Genomic DNA, 12,713 nt, shown 5'->3' on the forward strand with positions numbered 1-12,713 from the left:
AGTCCATGGCCCGGGGGTTGGGAACCCCTGCTCTAGGCAACTTAAAGATATTGAATAAAATGCTGTATAAAACCAAAACAAACATCTTAAATTTAAAAATTTAACCAAACCCATCTATCCATTGATTTTAGCACTTTCCTGTTCTTACTTCCCTCAATCTGTCTTTGAATCTCTGGGCTGGCCGCAGCCAACTTGGTGTGGGAAAACTTGGCATGGGCAACTTGCTGCGGGACAAGAGTTACACTAATATAGAAGAAATTGTGGAACAGAATCATTAAAGAAAGGATGCAAAAGCAGGGACAAAATGAAATGCGAATGACAAAAATTAAAATACTTTTTTATTATTTTAAATAATTAAATGGAATGGTTGCACTGTTCTGCAGCGAGTGGGCCTGTAGCAAGTTGTCCCATTCCAGGCAGCAACACCCAAGAGGAGGTAGGGAAGACAGGCTGCAGATGAAGCCAAGGATACTGCCAGGTAGGGCTCTTATCTAACCGTAAACCTTTGAAGGCCTTTACCTCCCCCTTAGTTATCTTTTGCATCTCCTATTTTCCTTCTATTTAAATATATTAATGTCAATAAACAGTGACTTAATTACACTGCCAAATTTTAAACTTACAAGCTTTAAAATAAATTTACTTTAAAATAAATCACTCTTTTCCTCACTGCAAACCAAACCCCCATTGCAAACTTACCCACAAATTTTACTATTCTAATGAATACGTGATTTATTTTCTCTCATATAAATGGGTGAAAATATCATGGAACATACATTTCATCTTATAATGGTAACGATTTATTGTTGCCAACTTAAAATAGTGGTAGTATGACATTTAAATATTTATTACATGACACGTTATTAAAAACAAGATCCTTAAGGTCTGCATTCACATCATTGGTGTTTGTAAATTCAGTTTTTTAGTCTTGCAGACTAGTTGAATTCAGAAATTTCATTTCTGTTAAGTTTTGGTGATCTGAAATGAGATTAGAGCTGTTTAAAGTTGTGGTCTACACAAAATTACCTCTTAAGAGCTCTTTGTGTTTGTTGCTGAAGAGTGGAAACATTACCATGAATGTACAAAACATCTGACCAGCAGGTATTGGAAAAAATGGTATTCAGGTAATTGCCTGGATCCTGTAATAAATTAAAATCTTTCAGAATGACTAAGCCTCAGAATGTCCTCTTCAGAAGGTACTGAAATGTTCCTTTTGTGACCCACAGAACTGTCTCTTTTTATGAGGCAAGTGTAGAAAAAAAGACTCAGGTGGTTGGCTACACTGGCAAATGCTGGGTTTAAAAGAGGGCACTGAAGAAGATTGCTCACGTGAATTGAAAAAAGGTTGAAGCAAACTTCTCTTGAGGTCTCCCAACACTCACCGAGTGGGTTGGTCAAATATGTCATACTGAGACACACGGCACTGAGGCAGTCAGAAGGAAAGCGGCTCCATAGTGCAAGGCCACCTGGGTTTAGTTGATTTCTGTTTTTGTTTTCAGTCCCAGAATTCTCTGACTCATGTCTCTTGAAGAAGTTGTTTGGCAGGCTATCCATCAAACCGCCTTCTAATGTCTGCAGCCCATCATCATCATCATCTCATGAACCAAATGAGCCACTGAACTTGTCATACCCATTCCTGGACAGGTCTTCTGTAGTATGTCACGCTTTGCTGGACTTCTTTATTTTTGAACTGGAAAATTGTGTATACCAAGACAAGGACACACAGAGATAAAATGCAGGGGATCACAACTGCAATTGCGTTAACGGTGCTAGGGACATCGTTTATAGTTACCATAATATCAACATCATCGTGAGAGAGGCGTCGGTCTTTGCTTCGTTCAACTTCCTTCTGGTTACAACCCATCCAGTCTTTCAGAATTGACCTAGGATACCCTGGCTCCACAGTCAGCCTCTGGTTGTCAAACTTCCAGTATTCCTTACCCTTATAAAAGTAAGTATAAACTGAAAAAGAAAGCAGAAATTATTCCATTCATGCACTACTAGAATCACAGAATTGGAATCAGTCATTTAGGCCATTGTGTATAGGAATCCAAATTGAAGCTTCCCAGACAAATTGCTGTCCAGAATTGGGCACAATTTTGAAGTAGAGCCTAATAAACAATAGAGTGGAATGATTACTTATGATTTGGTAATTGCATTTTTTGATGCAGCCTAAAATTGAATTTGACATCTTTGTAAGACAATATATTTTTGGCTCAAATTCAGTCTGCAATCAACAACAATTCCAAAATCTTTTTTGTGACTATTGTTAACAAGGTAGCTATCCCTCATTGTACACATCTGCATTTGATTTTTGCTTCATAAGTGAAGAACGTTTTACTTGTCTTTTTAAGATTTATTTTTACTTTCAGCCATTTCTCAAATCTATCAGCATAATCTTAAGTTTTCCTTCTCTCCTCTAGAGTCTAGCTCTAGACTATTAACTACTGCAGTCAGTACTGTATCATTTGCAAATCTGATGTATTACTTCAGCTCCTCAATCAAATAATAAAATTCTGAAAAATAGAGGACCCCAAACTGATTGTGACACTCCACTGAACATAGTTGAATGAGAAATTATTCCTGAGTGCTCTGAATACAACCTTGAACGCAGTTCGGAATACAGTGAGTTTTCAAATCAGTAATTCAATAACACAGGACAATAATTCAATAATTGACCTGTAATCCAACCCACACTTAACTAGCTTGTTACATTAATCAGCATGTCATGGAGTATTTTATCAAATGCTTTACTGCAGTGAGGGTATAGAAAATCTGCATAGTAAGGGTGGAGATAAAGTAGAGAATTTTGTATATGGCAAAATTAGCCATACTTTAGAAGACAGTAAAAAGCAACAATTATTTAGGTTTTCCTACATGCAGAAAATTATATTTCCTTCATTTGCATCACAAAGAAAAATGAGGATAGGAATAAGCATCCACATGGTTTAAGGTCAGAAGAAAGCTCACTAATGAAATCAATCCAGCCTAGTTGAAATACAGGATTCAGCAAATCAGATACCTAGCCAAAATTTCCAGGAACAGAATATGTATTGCCTTGTCAGGAATCTTTGCTTAGTTAAAAAAAAAAAAGACATTAAGTGCTATTGAACCAAATACAACATGTTTATACTCACAGCCTTCTTTGCTGACAAAAGCCCCTTGTGGAGCTTGTGGAATCCCTTTCCACACAGTGATTGGTTTAGGGTAGCCTGGATCTGTTGCTCTCTTGTCTTCATTATATCTCCAGTATTTATCTCCTTTGAAGAAGTATGTTTTGCCTACAGGTTCCCACCGTAAAGCTGTGTCAATCCCTTCCCGGGGAAGACAGCTTCCCAACTCCACTAGGCTGTGCGGATACCCTGGTTCTGCTGTCACTTCTTTAAAAACCCAATACTTATCTCCTAGATTTGAGGAGAAAAGAACATACATAATATATAATTACTAAGAGCTAATTAAATCATTAACTATTTTTTATCCTAGAAGTTCAGAAAATAATGTGCAACAATTTTTCACTGTTTTCCTTCTCTGATTCAAAAGGGTTTTTTGATAGCTGAATCAGCCAGAGAGCTTAATCTGTTGGGCAGTAGCAAATTGCAGTTGATAAACTGCCTTCTATAAAGTTGACTGTGTGGTTGCAATGGGTTGGAAATTTTAAAAGTTTTCTAGAGAACAATCCACAATTCTGAAAACTGATGCAAATATGGACTATGCTAAAGACTGTCTCCCTCAGAATGATTATCTAAAGAACAGATTTTTTTAAAAAAAGTTACTTAGCAATAAGAACGTTTTGCCTAGGTTTTTACTTTCTATAAAATCATCTGAATATCATCAAGTTTTCTAAATAATAAAAATACCTTGATCGGGTTTGTGTGCTCTGAGGAAAATAAGAACTATGTCAGAGGTTCAACCATACTGGACAGGTCTCATCTGAGGAGATGGACAAGTGTCTCTCCCAGTAACAGTATGGTAAGATGTAATTTAAAGAAACCCATACTGAATCAGTCACCACCTGGTCAACAAAGACTGCCCTTACTTCCATTAATCTATTTTCTCTCTATCCCGAGAGCCCTGCTCAATTTCCACTCCAAACTAGACAGAACTTTCTACATACCCATTTTACTGCAGAGCATTTTGGGAATACAATTCCTTAATTCATGATCTGTGCTTTTCTCAATACAGCAACTCTTTCTTCCAAATTTTGCAAGGCAACACACGCTATTTATTTTTCTATTACATTACTGTTTTTGCTTATCATACTATACAATCAATATTTTAAGAAGATGGCAGATTGACACCAAACTGACAGCAGTTTATGGAAAACTGAAGGTTCTCTGAGACATAGCTTAATAATAAAAAACAAAGAAAACTAGTTTAATCTGAAAAGGCAAGATAAATATAAACAAAGGCCTTTGAGACTATCTTCCTTGGCAAATTGTTATCTATGGGGTTCTTCCTTCAGCAACAATGGAGGAGGAAATTGCAGTTGAAAAGACTTGAAAAGATTATATTTTCACAGATGTTGACCAAGTATTGCCTGGTTTGGAAATTTTGAAGGTAAAAGAAAATATACATATAAATTCATGCATTTCTACAGTTACAAATTATATTTCTCATACATGTTTTCTTATATATATTAAAATTATGTTTTAGAATGACTAATCTTATTTAGTCTCTTGATTATTCAAAAATCAGCAAAGATGAAAAATTGAACAAAAATGTATTAAGGTCAAGTTTTCAGTGTGTGCTAGCATCTGTTTTAATAATATTCATATTATTGTAGAACTGTTTGTATTTACATGATAAAAATATTAATACCTTTAAAGAAAACAAATTTTCCATCAGATCTTTCATAGGCAGCATCAATTTTTGCTGGGAGCCCTTTCCAGAACTGCTCAATTTGCATGGGATAACCCTCTTGTACTCGACTGTTACGAAGACGCCAAAACCAGCGGTCCTAACAAAAGAAAACAACCTCCTAGGATTATACTTCAGATTCCAGTAAGATGAAACAAAATAGTGAAAGAGGTTTTATACTGTATTCTTTAAAAAATCACTGCAAGACATTTTGTTACCCGAGGCACAGCAGCAGGGTGAGATGCACAGGACTCAAAGCCAATCCAGTTGTTTTGGCATGAGTGGAATTTTACTTCCAGAAAAGCAGAGTGGTACTTATATTATTGGGTACCTACTGTATATTATTTCTAACATCAATACCTCTCTCCTTCCCTGGAAGTAAAAGCTTAAGACAGGCTATCTCATCCTGTCTAATAACAGAACTAGCTCTTGACTCCAGTCTTTCCCACCCCCACCACCAAGATTACTTGATAACATTGAAATCCAGAAGAAACCCATCTCAAATCCATATCCTTTCTTTTTCTACATTCTATGTTCATCTTTACATTCAAATCAAGTATCAAATGATGCACTAATTTGCTCTCCTTCCACTCCCATTCTTTTTACTTAAAGACATGCAGAAATTCAGAACAGGACACAAAACAATAAAAGTTTACAATATTAAACAATATAAAAACCCATATTTAAGACAATATTTAAAAATACAGAGAAACAGCAACAGATACATAAAACATTAATGTGTTCTTAAAAGACTTTTAAAAGAATATCATAGAAACATTAAATCTGCAACAATCCTAAATATTAGCATCTTAGGCTATCATCTCATTCAATATAATGAATCCCTATTGGCCTAGATATGTAATCTTTATCTATACATATGACCAATGTTTCTTTCTTATGATACACAGCCAAATACTCAGCTCAACAGAACATTTTAAAGAAGCAACAATCACTTTCCTTTTCTGCAATTAAACCGATGCAGGAAATCCATTTAGACTTTACAGCTTACTCAGCTTAATGATACATCCTGCTTTACTCAGCAGATTTACACATTATGATATAAATTCTAGATCTAGAGTATCACTACTGTAAAATGTTTGCACTTTGGAATAGGATATAATGGTACTTGTAAAATTTTGCTTTTCTCAAATCACAGAGAAAAATGTGCAAACTTGTTACTATTTGTGCAAGCAATCTGATGTAAGACAATTTGATATATCAGTGATACTAAACTCAGCACAATATGGTCCTTTGTTTTGTTAGGGTTTAACATTCTGCTTTAAAAAAACATTTGATACAAAATTTTTCAATTAGAAATGACTGAATGGTGAGGAATTAATTAGAAAATAGAGGTTTCTCTGATAGATAAGAGGACTATTCTGGTTCAAATACCTTCTAATCATTTCAGAAAATTTGATATAAAGCACAGCATCATTACTTCTCAAGTTTGCAGAGCAAAATGTCAGAATATACTTGCCTTGCTACAAAACCCATCCTCAAGCCCTGGACATATATAGGCCCCATTTATGAAACAACTCTTCACAGGGACTAGAGTTCTGACAGGCAAAAAATTGCTACATAAAACAAATGCCAAAAACAGAACACAGCACATTCTTGGAAACAATGTGAAAACAATCCTCATTTTAGGTTAAAAATGTTTAGATTTAGGTCATCTAAATATTTGAGAAGGAAATACATTGTGTCACCGGCTATAGCAAAGTATCCTAGTAATTCCTCAGACAAAGAATTCAGGCAAATGCATTGCGACTCGGTCCTTATTGAATTAGATTAGTGATATCAAAATACCAAATGACTTGGTTGACAGGCAATCAATTATAGGCACTCCTTTGCAATATATAGAGATTAATAAAAACCACACTTCGAGAACAGTTCTTCCTACCTTGAAAACAAACATTTCTCCTCGGAACAGAGCCACAGTATTGAAATTTCCATCACATATGTTGGGTTTGCTGCCAGGAGCAGAAGGCCTGTCCCCTAGAGGAGGCCTGGGAGGCCGTGAGTGTCTGTCATGTTTTCTTTCTGAAGGTGAATGGATTCTGCGGACAGGAAGGGTTGGTAAAGGTCTGGTGGGTTCCAGCGGCTCAGCAGGTGGACCTAAGGAACAAAAGGAGGGGGGAAAACCGAAACGCAGTTGGGAGTATTTTCCCCACTACGTTAAACGTTGTCAGACAGCTTGGGCATGTTTTACTAAAGATTTTATCAAAATATTTTTTTTGTCTACAACTGCAATATAATTTTCAGTGTCCTGCAGCAAATTACTTTTAGATAATATAATTACCAACAATATTGAATTTGTCTACATAAAGTGCTTTAGCTATTAGTCTATCAACGGATGCAACCCTTTTATGGTTGCTTTGGAATGCATTGCAGATCACATGTGGGTAAGGCTTGGAAAAAAATAAAAATTACCCGGGACACGTATATTTGCCTTCATTCGTGAAAAATTAAAGCCCTTTTATTATTTTTTTGCAAGTGTGGAGAAGATATTTATTGGGTTATGAGTCACTCCAGTGCTGAGGGGACGTGTTTATATTTGATTGCTACAACCTGGCAGTGCATTTGCACACTAATGCAAGCTAGAATTGCCCTGGTACTGCAAGCTGTCATTCAGTTATAATTTTGGAATGGACTGAGGGTACTGAGATGTGGAGATACTGGCAGAGAGATGCAGGGAAGAGTGCTTTGCTTACAGCAGACAAGGGCCAATTTGTGGTATATCCAGAGCATTATATTTATTTTGTATTTTTCTTTTTTAATTGATTTCCCAGGTTTGGTACTACTATGATCTAGGCATGTCTTGTAATTTATCTTCTTCCATGAAATGCTTGTAATTTTGTATATTTAAAGTGAAAAAGCTTTTTTTAAAAAAAAGCTTAAGCAGAAGGGCAGCAAATGGAGGAACAGACCTGTCTCTCAAGCACATTGGGCTTCTAAATTGGAGGCGGGATGGGTGAAGCTCTCTGGAAAATAAGCAGTAGTAGCAGAAACTATCAGGCCATGACTCCAGAGCAGGATCAGGGCTTCTGAAAGGCAATGTTGGGAATTCCAGCCTTTCACCCTGCAGACTTCAACAATTTGCTACACAAAGGTTGTTGGATATAAAGCATGGTGATAACATGGTGAAAGCTGTAGCTCTTAATCTTTTTAAAGCTTTTCTTTTTTGTTGCTCTTTTCTTTATTGCTTTGAAAGAGAAAATTGTTCTAATACTACAGAAGGGAACTCTTAGTGATTACATGAAAATAGGGAGGAGAGAAAGGATCAAGAAACGGAAATGCAGTCTTGTGAAAGAAACTCTGTGGGGAATGGTGCTAAAACTCTATTCCTTGGCATGACTGTTGTTGACATATGCAGCCTAAACATTTTTTTATGCCAAGCTTGCCATATGTAATGTTACATGTGCTAGTCAATAAATGTTTGTAGCTGCATTTTACTTTATGGTTTATACTCAATAGTTGTCCTTGCTGTAGTGGCGAAAGAGCGTGCTACCAACAACAGCTTGTTTGGACTTGAGAAAATGTCATTTCTTTACAATTGATGCATTCATAGAGGCAGCCTTCATTTGCAGCCAGCTCAATAGTTGAGTAATTGTTGCATATTTCTTATTGAAGGAACCTCTGCTCATATCAAAATAGAATACATTTAAAGACACCATTTTAAATTCAACAACGAATCTGAAGTCTGAAATGCCTAAGCAGTTTTCTGAAGACATGTCTTTATTTCAGTGGTGGGATATTCCAGGGGTACATGATATCTTAGCAGTGCAGAGCAGGCAAGCAAGAGAACTACATTTTCTTCTGAAGGGGCTAAAATCAATTTAAGAGGTAAAATGGATGTCTTAGGCCTTAGCCCATCAAATATTGGTAATAAGAAATGAAGCTATTTTAAATGATAATTTTCCCACAGTAAACTTCATGAAACAAATTTGAGAAATGCCCCAACTCTTCAGAATCACAATTCTGCTTCATAATTTAATTTGTCAAGGTTCTGACTGATGATCCCAACGAAGTAAGCACAGCTGAGACATTCCAATCTCTAATATACAACTTTATTGAGCACACCCTATCGGCACTGATGAATAGAAAAACCACTCTGGCTAAATTGGCACCAGAACTGTAAATTAAAAGTATAGAAACTTCCATTTCCCCTGACAGTGCAAGTCACATTCCCCAATTAAACATCAGACAATTGTTGTGAGAGAAATCTTTCATTACTTCATAAATAATCTGAATGACCTTGATTCCCAGACTTCACAGCTCACGCCTGCAAATGGACATTCCATTCATTCCCCCTCCCCCCTGGATCTGTAGGCAAGCCAAGAAACAGAAATGGCTGAAGTATCATGAGGTTTCTTTAAAGCTTGACATAATTATTAAAAACCATTTGAAATTGTGGGATATTGAATTTATCTTACCATAGATCTTCTGAATTCCTTGAAGGTCATCTTGGGGTAACTTAAAGTTGTGTGTCTCCATGTACTGATAAAAAGGAGCCATAATAGCACTAGGGTCATTGGAATGCTCAAGGCCTAATGCATGACCCAATTCATGTACTGCAACCAGAAAAAGATCGTTTCCTATAGAGGGAAAATATGTAACTGTTAGCTTCTGTATTAATAGGACAAGAGTTCCAATCACATGATTCACAAATTCTTATTATCTCAACATTATAGTGGTATAGCAGTTATGGCTTTACAAAGAAACTCAGGCTACATCTGAATATAATTGCAATATCTATTGTGTCTTTTGTATACTGTTTCTGCTCGTATAATAGAATTAACATTTTTTGTGTATTTAATTGACTCAATATCATCTCAATAGTCCTGGCAACAATATCAAAAACAGTATCAGCTACACAAATCAGTTCAGGTTCATAGACAATTTTCTAATATGGTACCCAGTACATGTTTTGAGATTATGACTTCCATCATTCTTAGCAAGCATACCACAGAGCAATGTTATTCATTAAAGATAATTTGATTCTTGTTAACAAGATTTTGCAAAGGCTGCTGATTGTATGTGACCAAGCTACCAAAGGCTTTAGTTGTATCACACTGTAAAATCTACAGTAAATCTGAGGGAAAAGAATTTCAGAGGTCAAAGTGTCTTCTGTTTATTATTTATCAAGACACAGAGCATAAATAGGCAGTTTTAGGCAATGTACAGTCCAAAAAGACAAAATATGAAATAGTATGCCCCAAATCCAGACAGAATTTGGAAAAATATAGTTAGTATCACTTAGAATAAAGAGGACATCCTACAATACCAGAAGAGAGCCCCAAGTCATTTTTTATTTTAATTTTAGGCATTCATTCTTATTTTGTATCTTAAGGCATTAAATTATATAGAGCTAGAGGTCATATATCTACATTGTATCCAGTATAAAACACATACTCTGTTGCAAATGATCTCTAGCAGATTAATTGTATCTTTACAGTTTGCAGAAGGATTTTCTTAAATGAAAGAACTTATCTAGATCTTTTAGAAAATAATTTTCACTAACAAATTTAAGACTAATAAAATATGCATTTTTAAAGGTTAAGTAAGCACTAAACACACAAAAACACCAACAACCTCTATATACTCTATTACATTATTATTAATTTTATTATGTATTCCAAAATAAAAACAGTGGAACATAGCACTTTTTTATTTCTTATCATCTTTAAAAAATGAGAATCATGTTTCAATTAACATATCAATATAATTGTCCTTCAGATGTTTTTTGCATACAAGTATTTCTGTTTAATAGTATATGTGCCATTGTCACCAAACGTCTTATGTAAGTTTTGTATCACTGTTCCATTGCTGTATTATTAATTTTATTTTATTTTTTATTTTACCTCTTGAACTGTAAGAAATTATCTTGAGATCCTAAATGGCAAGGCTGCACATATTCATTTACTTATTTTTATTCATTAGATTTATGTGCTGTCTATCTCATCTACAGGCAACTATTGTCCAGTATTGATGCTGCAACTGGAGAAATGTTAAAATATGAATATTATTTATGGAATGCCTGTGCAATGTATTTATTATTTGTATAATGATTGGAACTATGCCTGCTATTTGGAAAACTTCTGCCATGGTTCCTTAGGATGCACACAACCTAAGGAAGAGGAAGAAGAATATCTTGTTACTAACTTTGGTGGCAATGCTGCCTAACCACTGCCTCCTGCCCATTCTTCTCAGGTGCTACTTCTTCTCAACTCTATCCAGCTAACTGCAGGGACAGCTAAGGCGTTAGGTTTTATAGTGACAGGCAGACAAGACACAACAGGAAATACCATCTGACAAAAAAAGGGGGGGGGAATTCTGCATATATTTTGCTAATTCAAAACTTGTATCTGGGAACGTTTCAGCATATAGTAAATAGGTGAGATCAAACTTTTAAAATTTAAAAATGAATAAAAAAATAACAGACTATACAATCAGTCCCTGGTATGAATAGGAATAATACCAAAAGTATAATTATATAAAATCAGTATAAACCATTCTAATATGCCTATAACTTTTTTTTTTGCTATTTTGCTATATTAACTTTTGCTATCATAATAAAAGTCTGGTTAGCTACCAATTCTTCATATAATGTATTTCAGGTGTATATGTTGAAAACAGGAGTTAGGTGATTCTAATCTAGGTGCAGCATATTGAAATACCACAAATATGGAGGAAACATGAGACGGGAGACAGACGTTGGAATAAATGATAAACAACTACTTACTTAATAGGGTAGTAAACATTTACTGTACAGTATAACGCATACATGTTTTAAACATGCACATGCAATCAAATACAATAGAAAAGGAAAATATTAAGTATGAATAAAAAAGCTAAACGATAAATGCAATAAAAATAAAATAAAATAAATAAATAAATAAATAAACGATAAATGCTCAAATGGAGTGTTCAAAAGAAACAGTGCTAATATACCTGTTTTTATTTCAAAGCAACCTATAAATCTACACTTGCTTAGATTTAGGGACGCAGAACCACTGAAGCATATATAAGCATAAACTCCTAGTTCAATATAGTTCAGGAAAAGGGGCATCTTGCCACTCCTGGCAGTCATTTACAATGTTGGCAGTCCCTGACAGCCATCTAATTTACCAAATTTTTAATAGGCTTCTTCACATCATTAACTCAATGCATAGGAAATGTAATGGACCAAAGGGATCCATTTTTTCTGTGTCCCTAAACCTAACAAAATGGTCCTTTGCCTCTATAGCAGGGCTTTCAAATGTAACTTTCCAAATGGTATCCATCAGAAAATTCTGCCTAGCACCTGCTCAATGAAATAATGTTTTGGATGGATCCACAAAGATTCCACAAACAATAAAAATATTCATCTAGATGGAAACATGTAAAAGCATCTCATTTTGTAAGTGTCAAGTTTTTCTGCAATCTCAATTGTCTAATGAACTAATGAATTCTATAATATGCTAGTATGATTGCAGGGCATTTTGAAATCCAATATTACATAGCAATGAAGCAATGTAAAAGCATCTTGACTGATCTCTTCTTTTCCCTTGCAAAAAGTCTACACCAAATAAGAGTCTGTATATGAAAGATCAAAGCAGAAAAAAGCGCCTGTGTATCAATGATCAAAGCACACAACAGAATTTTCAAAAAAAAGGGCACACACCCCTTTACATTATTAATTTTTAAAAAAAGAACTCTGAAAGGACTTGCTCTGCAAAGTTATTTAGGGCAGGAAGTTGTTTGTGTACTTGACATAGAGATTCAGGTAGCACTTTACATGTAGTCCACAGTTAATGATAGTAATTTGGATCAAAATTTCCACTGTATGTACTGCAGTTATAAAACGTGATGTGGCACGA

The 12,713-nt window shown here is 35.1% G+C and overlaps 1 protein-coding gene across 2 annotated transcripts in view; it reads right to left on the reverse strand.

Annotated features, from left to right (window-relative positions):
* Positions 1 to 1,400: 1,400 nt before the first annotated feature.
* Positions 1,401 to 12,713, reverse strand: part of MMP24 (matrix metallopeptidase 24) — a gene marked incomplete at its 5' end in the record, with an annotated part of 39,254 nt that continues 27,941 nt past the window's right edge. For both annotated transcript variants that reach the window (XM_083357660.1, XM_083357659.1), the window contains 5 exons: positions 1,401 to 1,959; positions 3,135 to 3,401; positions 4,816 to 4,954; positions 6,755 to 6,969; positions 9,288 to 9,449. In XM_083357660.1, the coding sequence (XP_083213786.1) occupies positions 1,622 to 1,959; positions 3,135 to 3,401; positions 4,816 to 4,954; positions 6,755 to 6,969; positions 9,288 to 9,449 (1,121 nt within the window). In that variant the 3' untranslated portion in view covers positions 1,401 to 1,621. The remainder of the gene's footprint in view (positions 1,960 to 3,134; positions 3,402 to 4,815; positions 4,955 to 6,754; positions 6,970 to 9,287; positions 9,450 to 12,713) is intronic.

The sequence above is a fragment of the Vipera ursinii genome, assembly GCF_947247035.1.
Source record: "Vipera ursinii genome assembly, chromosome: 3".
Taxonomy (NCBI): Eukaryota; Metazoa; Chordata; class Lepidosauria; order Squamata; family Viperidae; genus Vipera; species Vipera ursinii.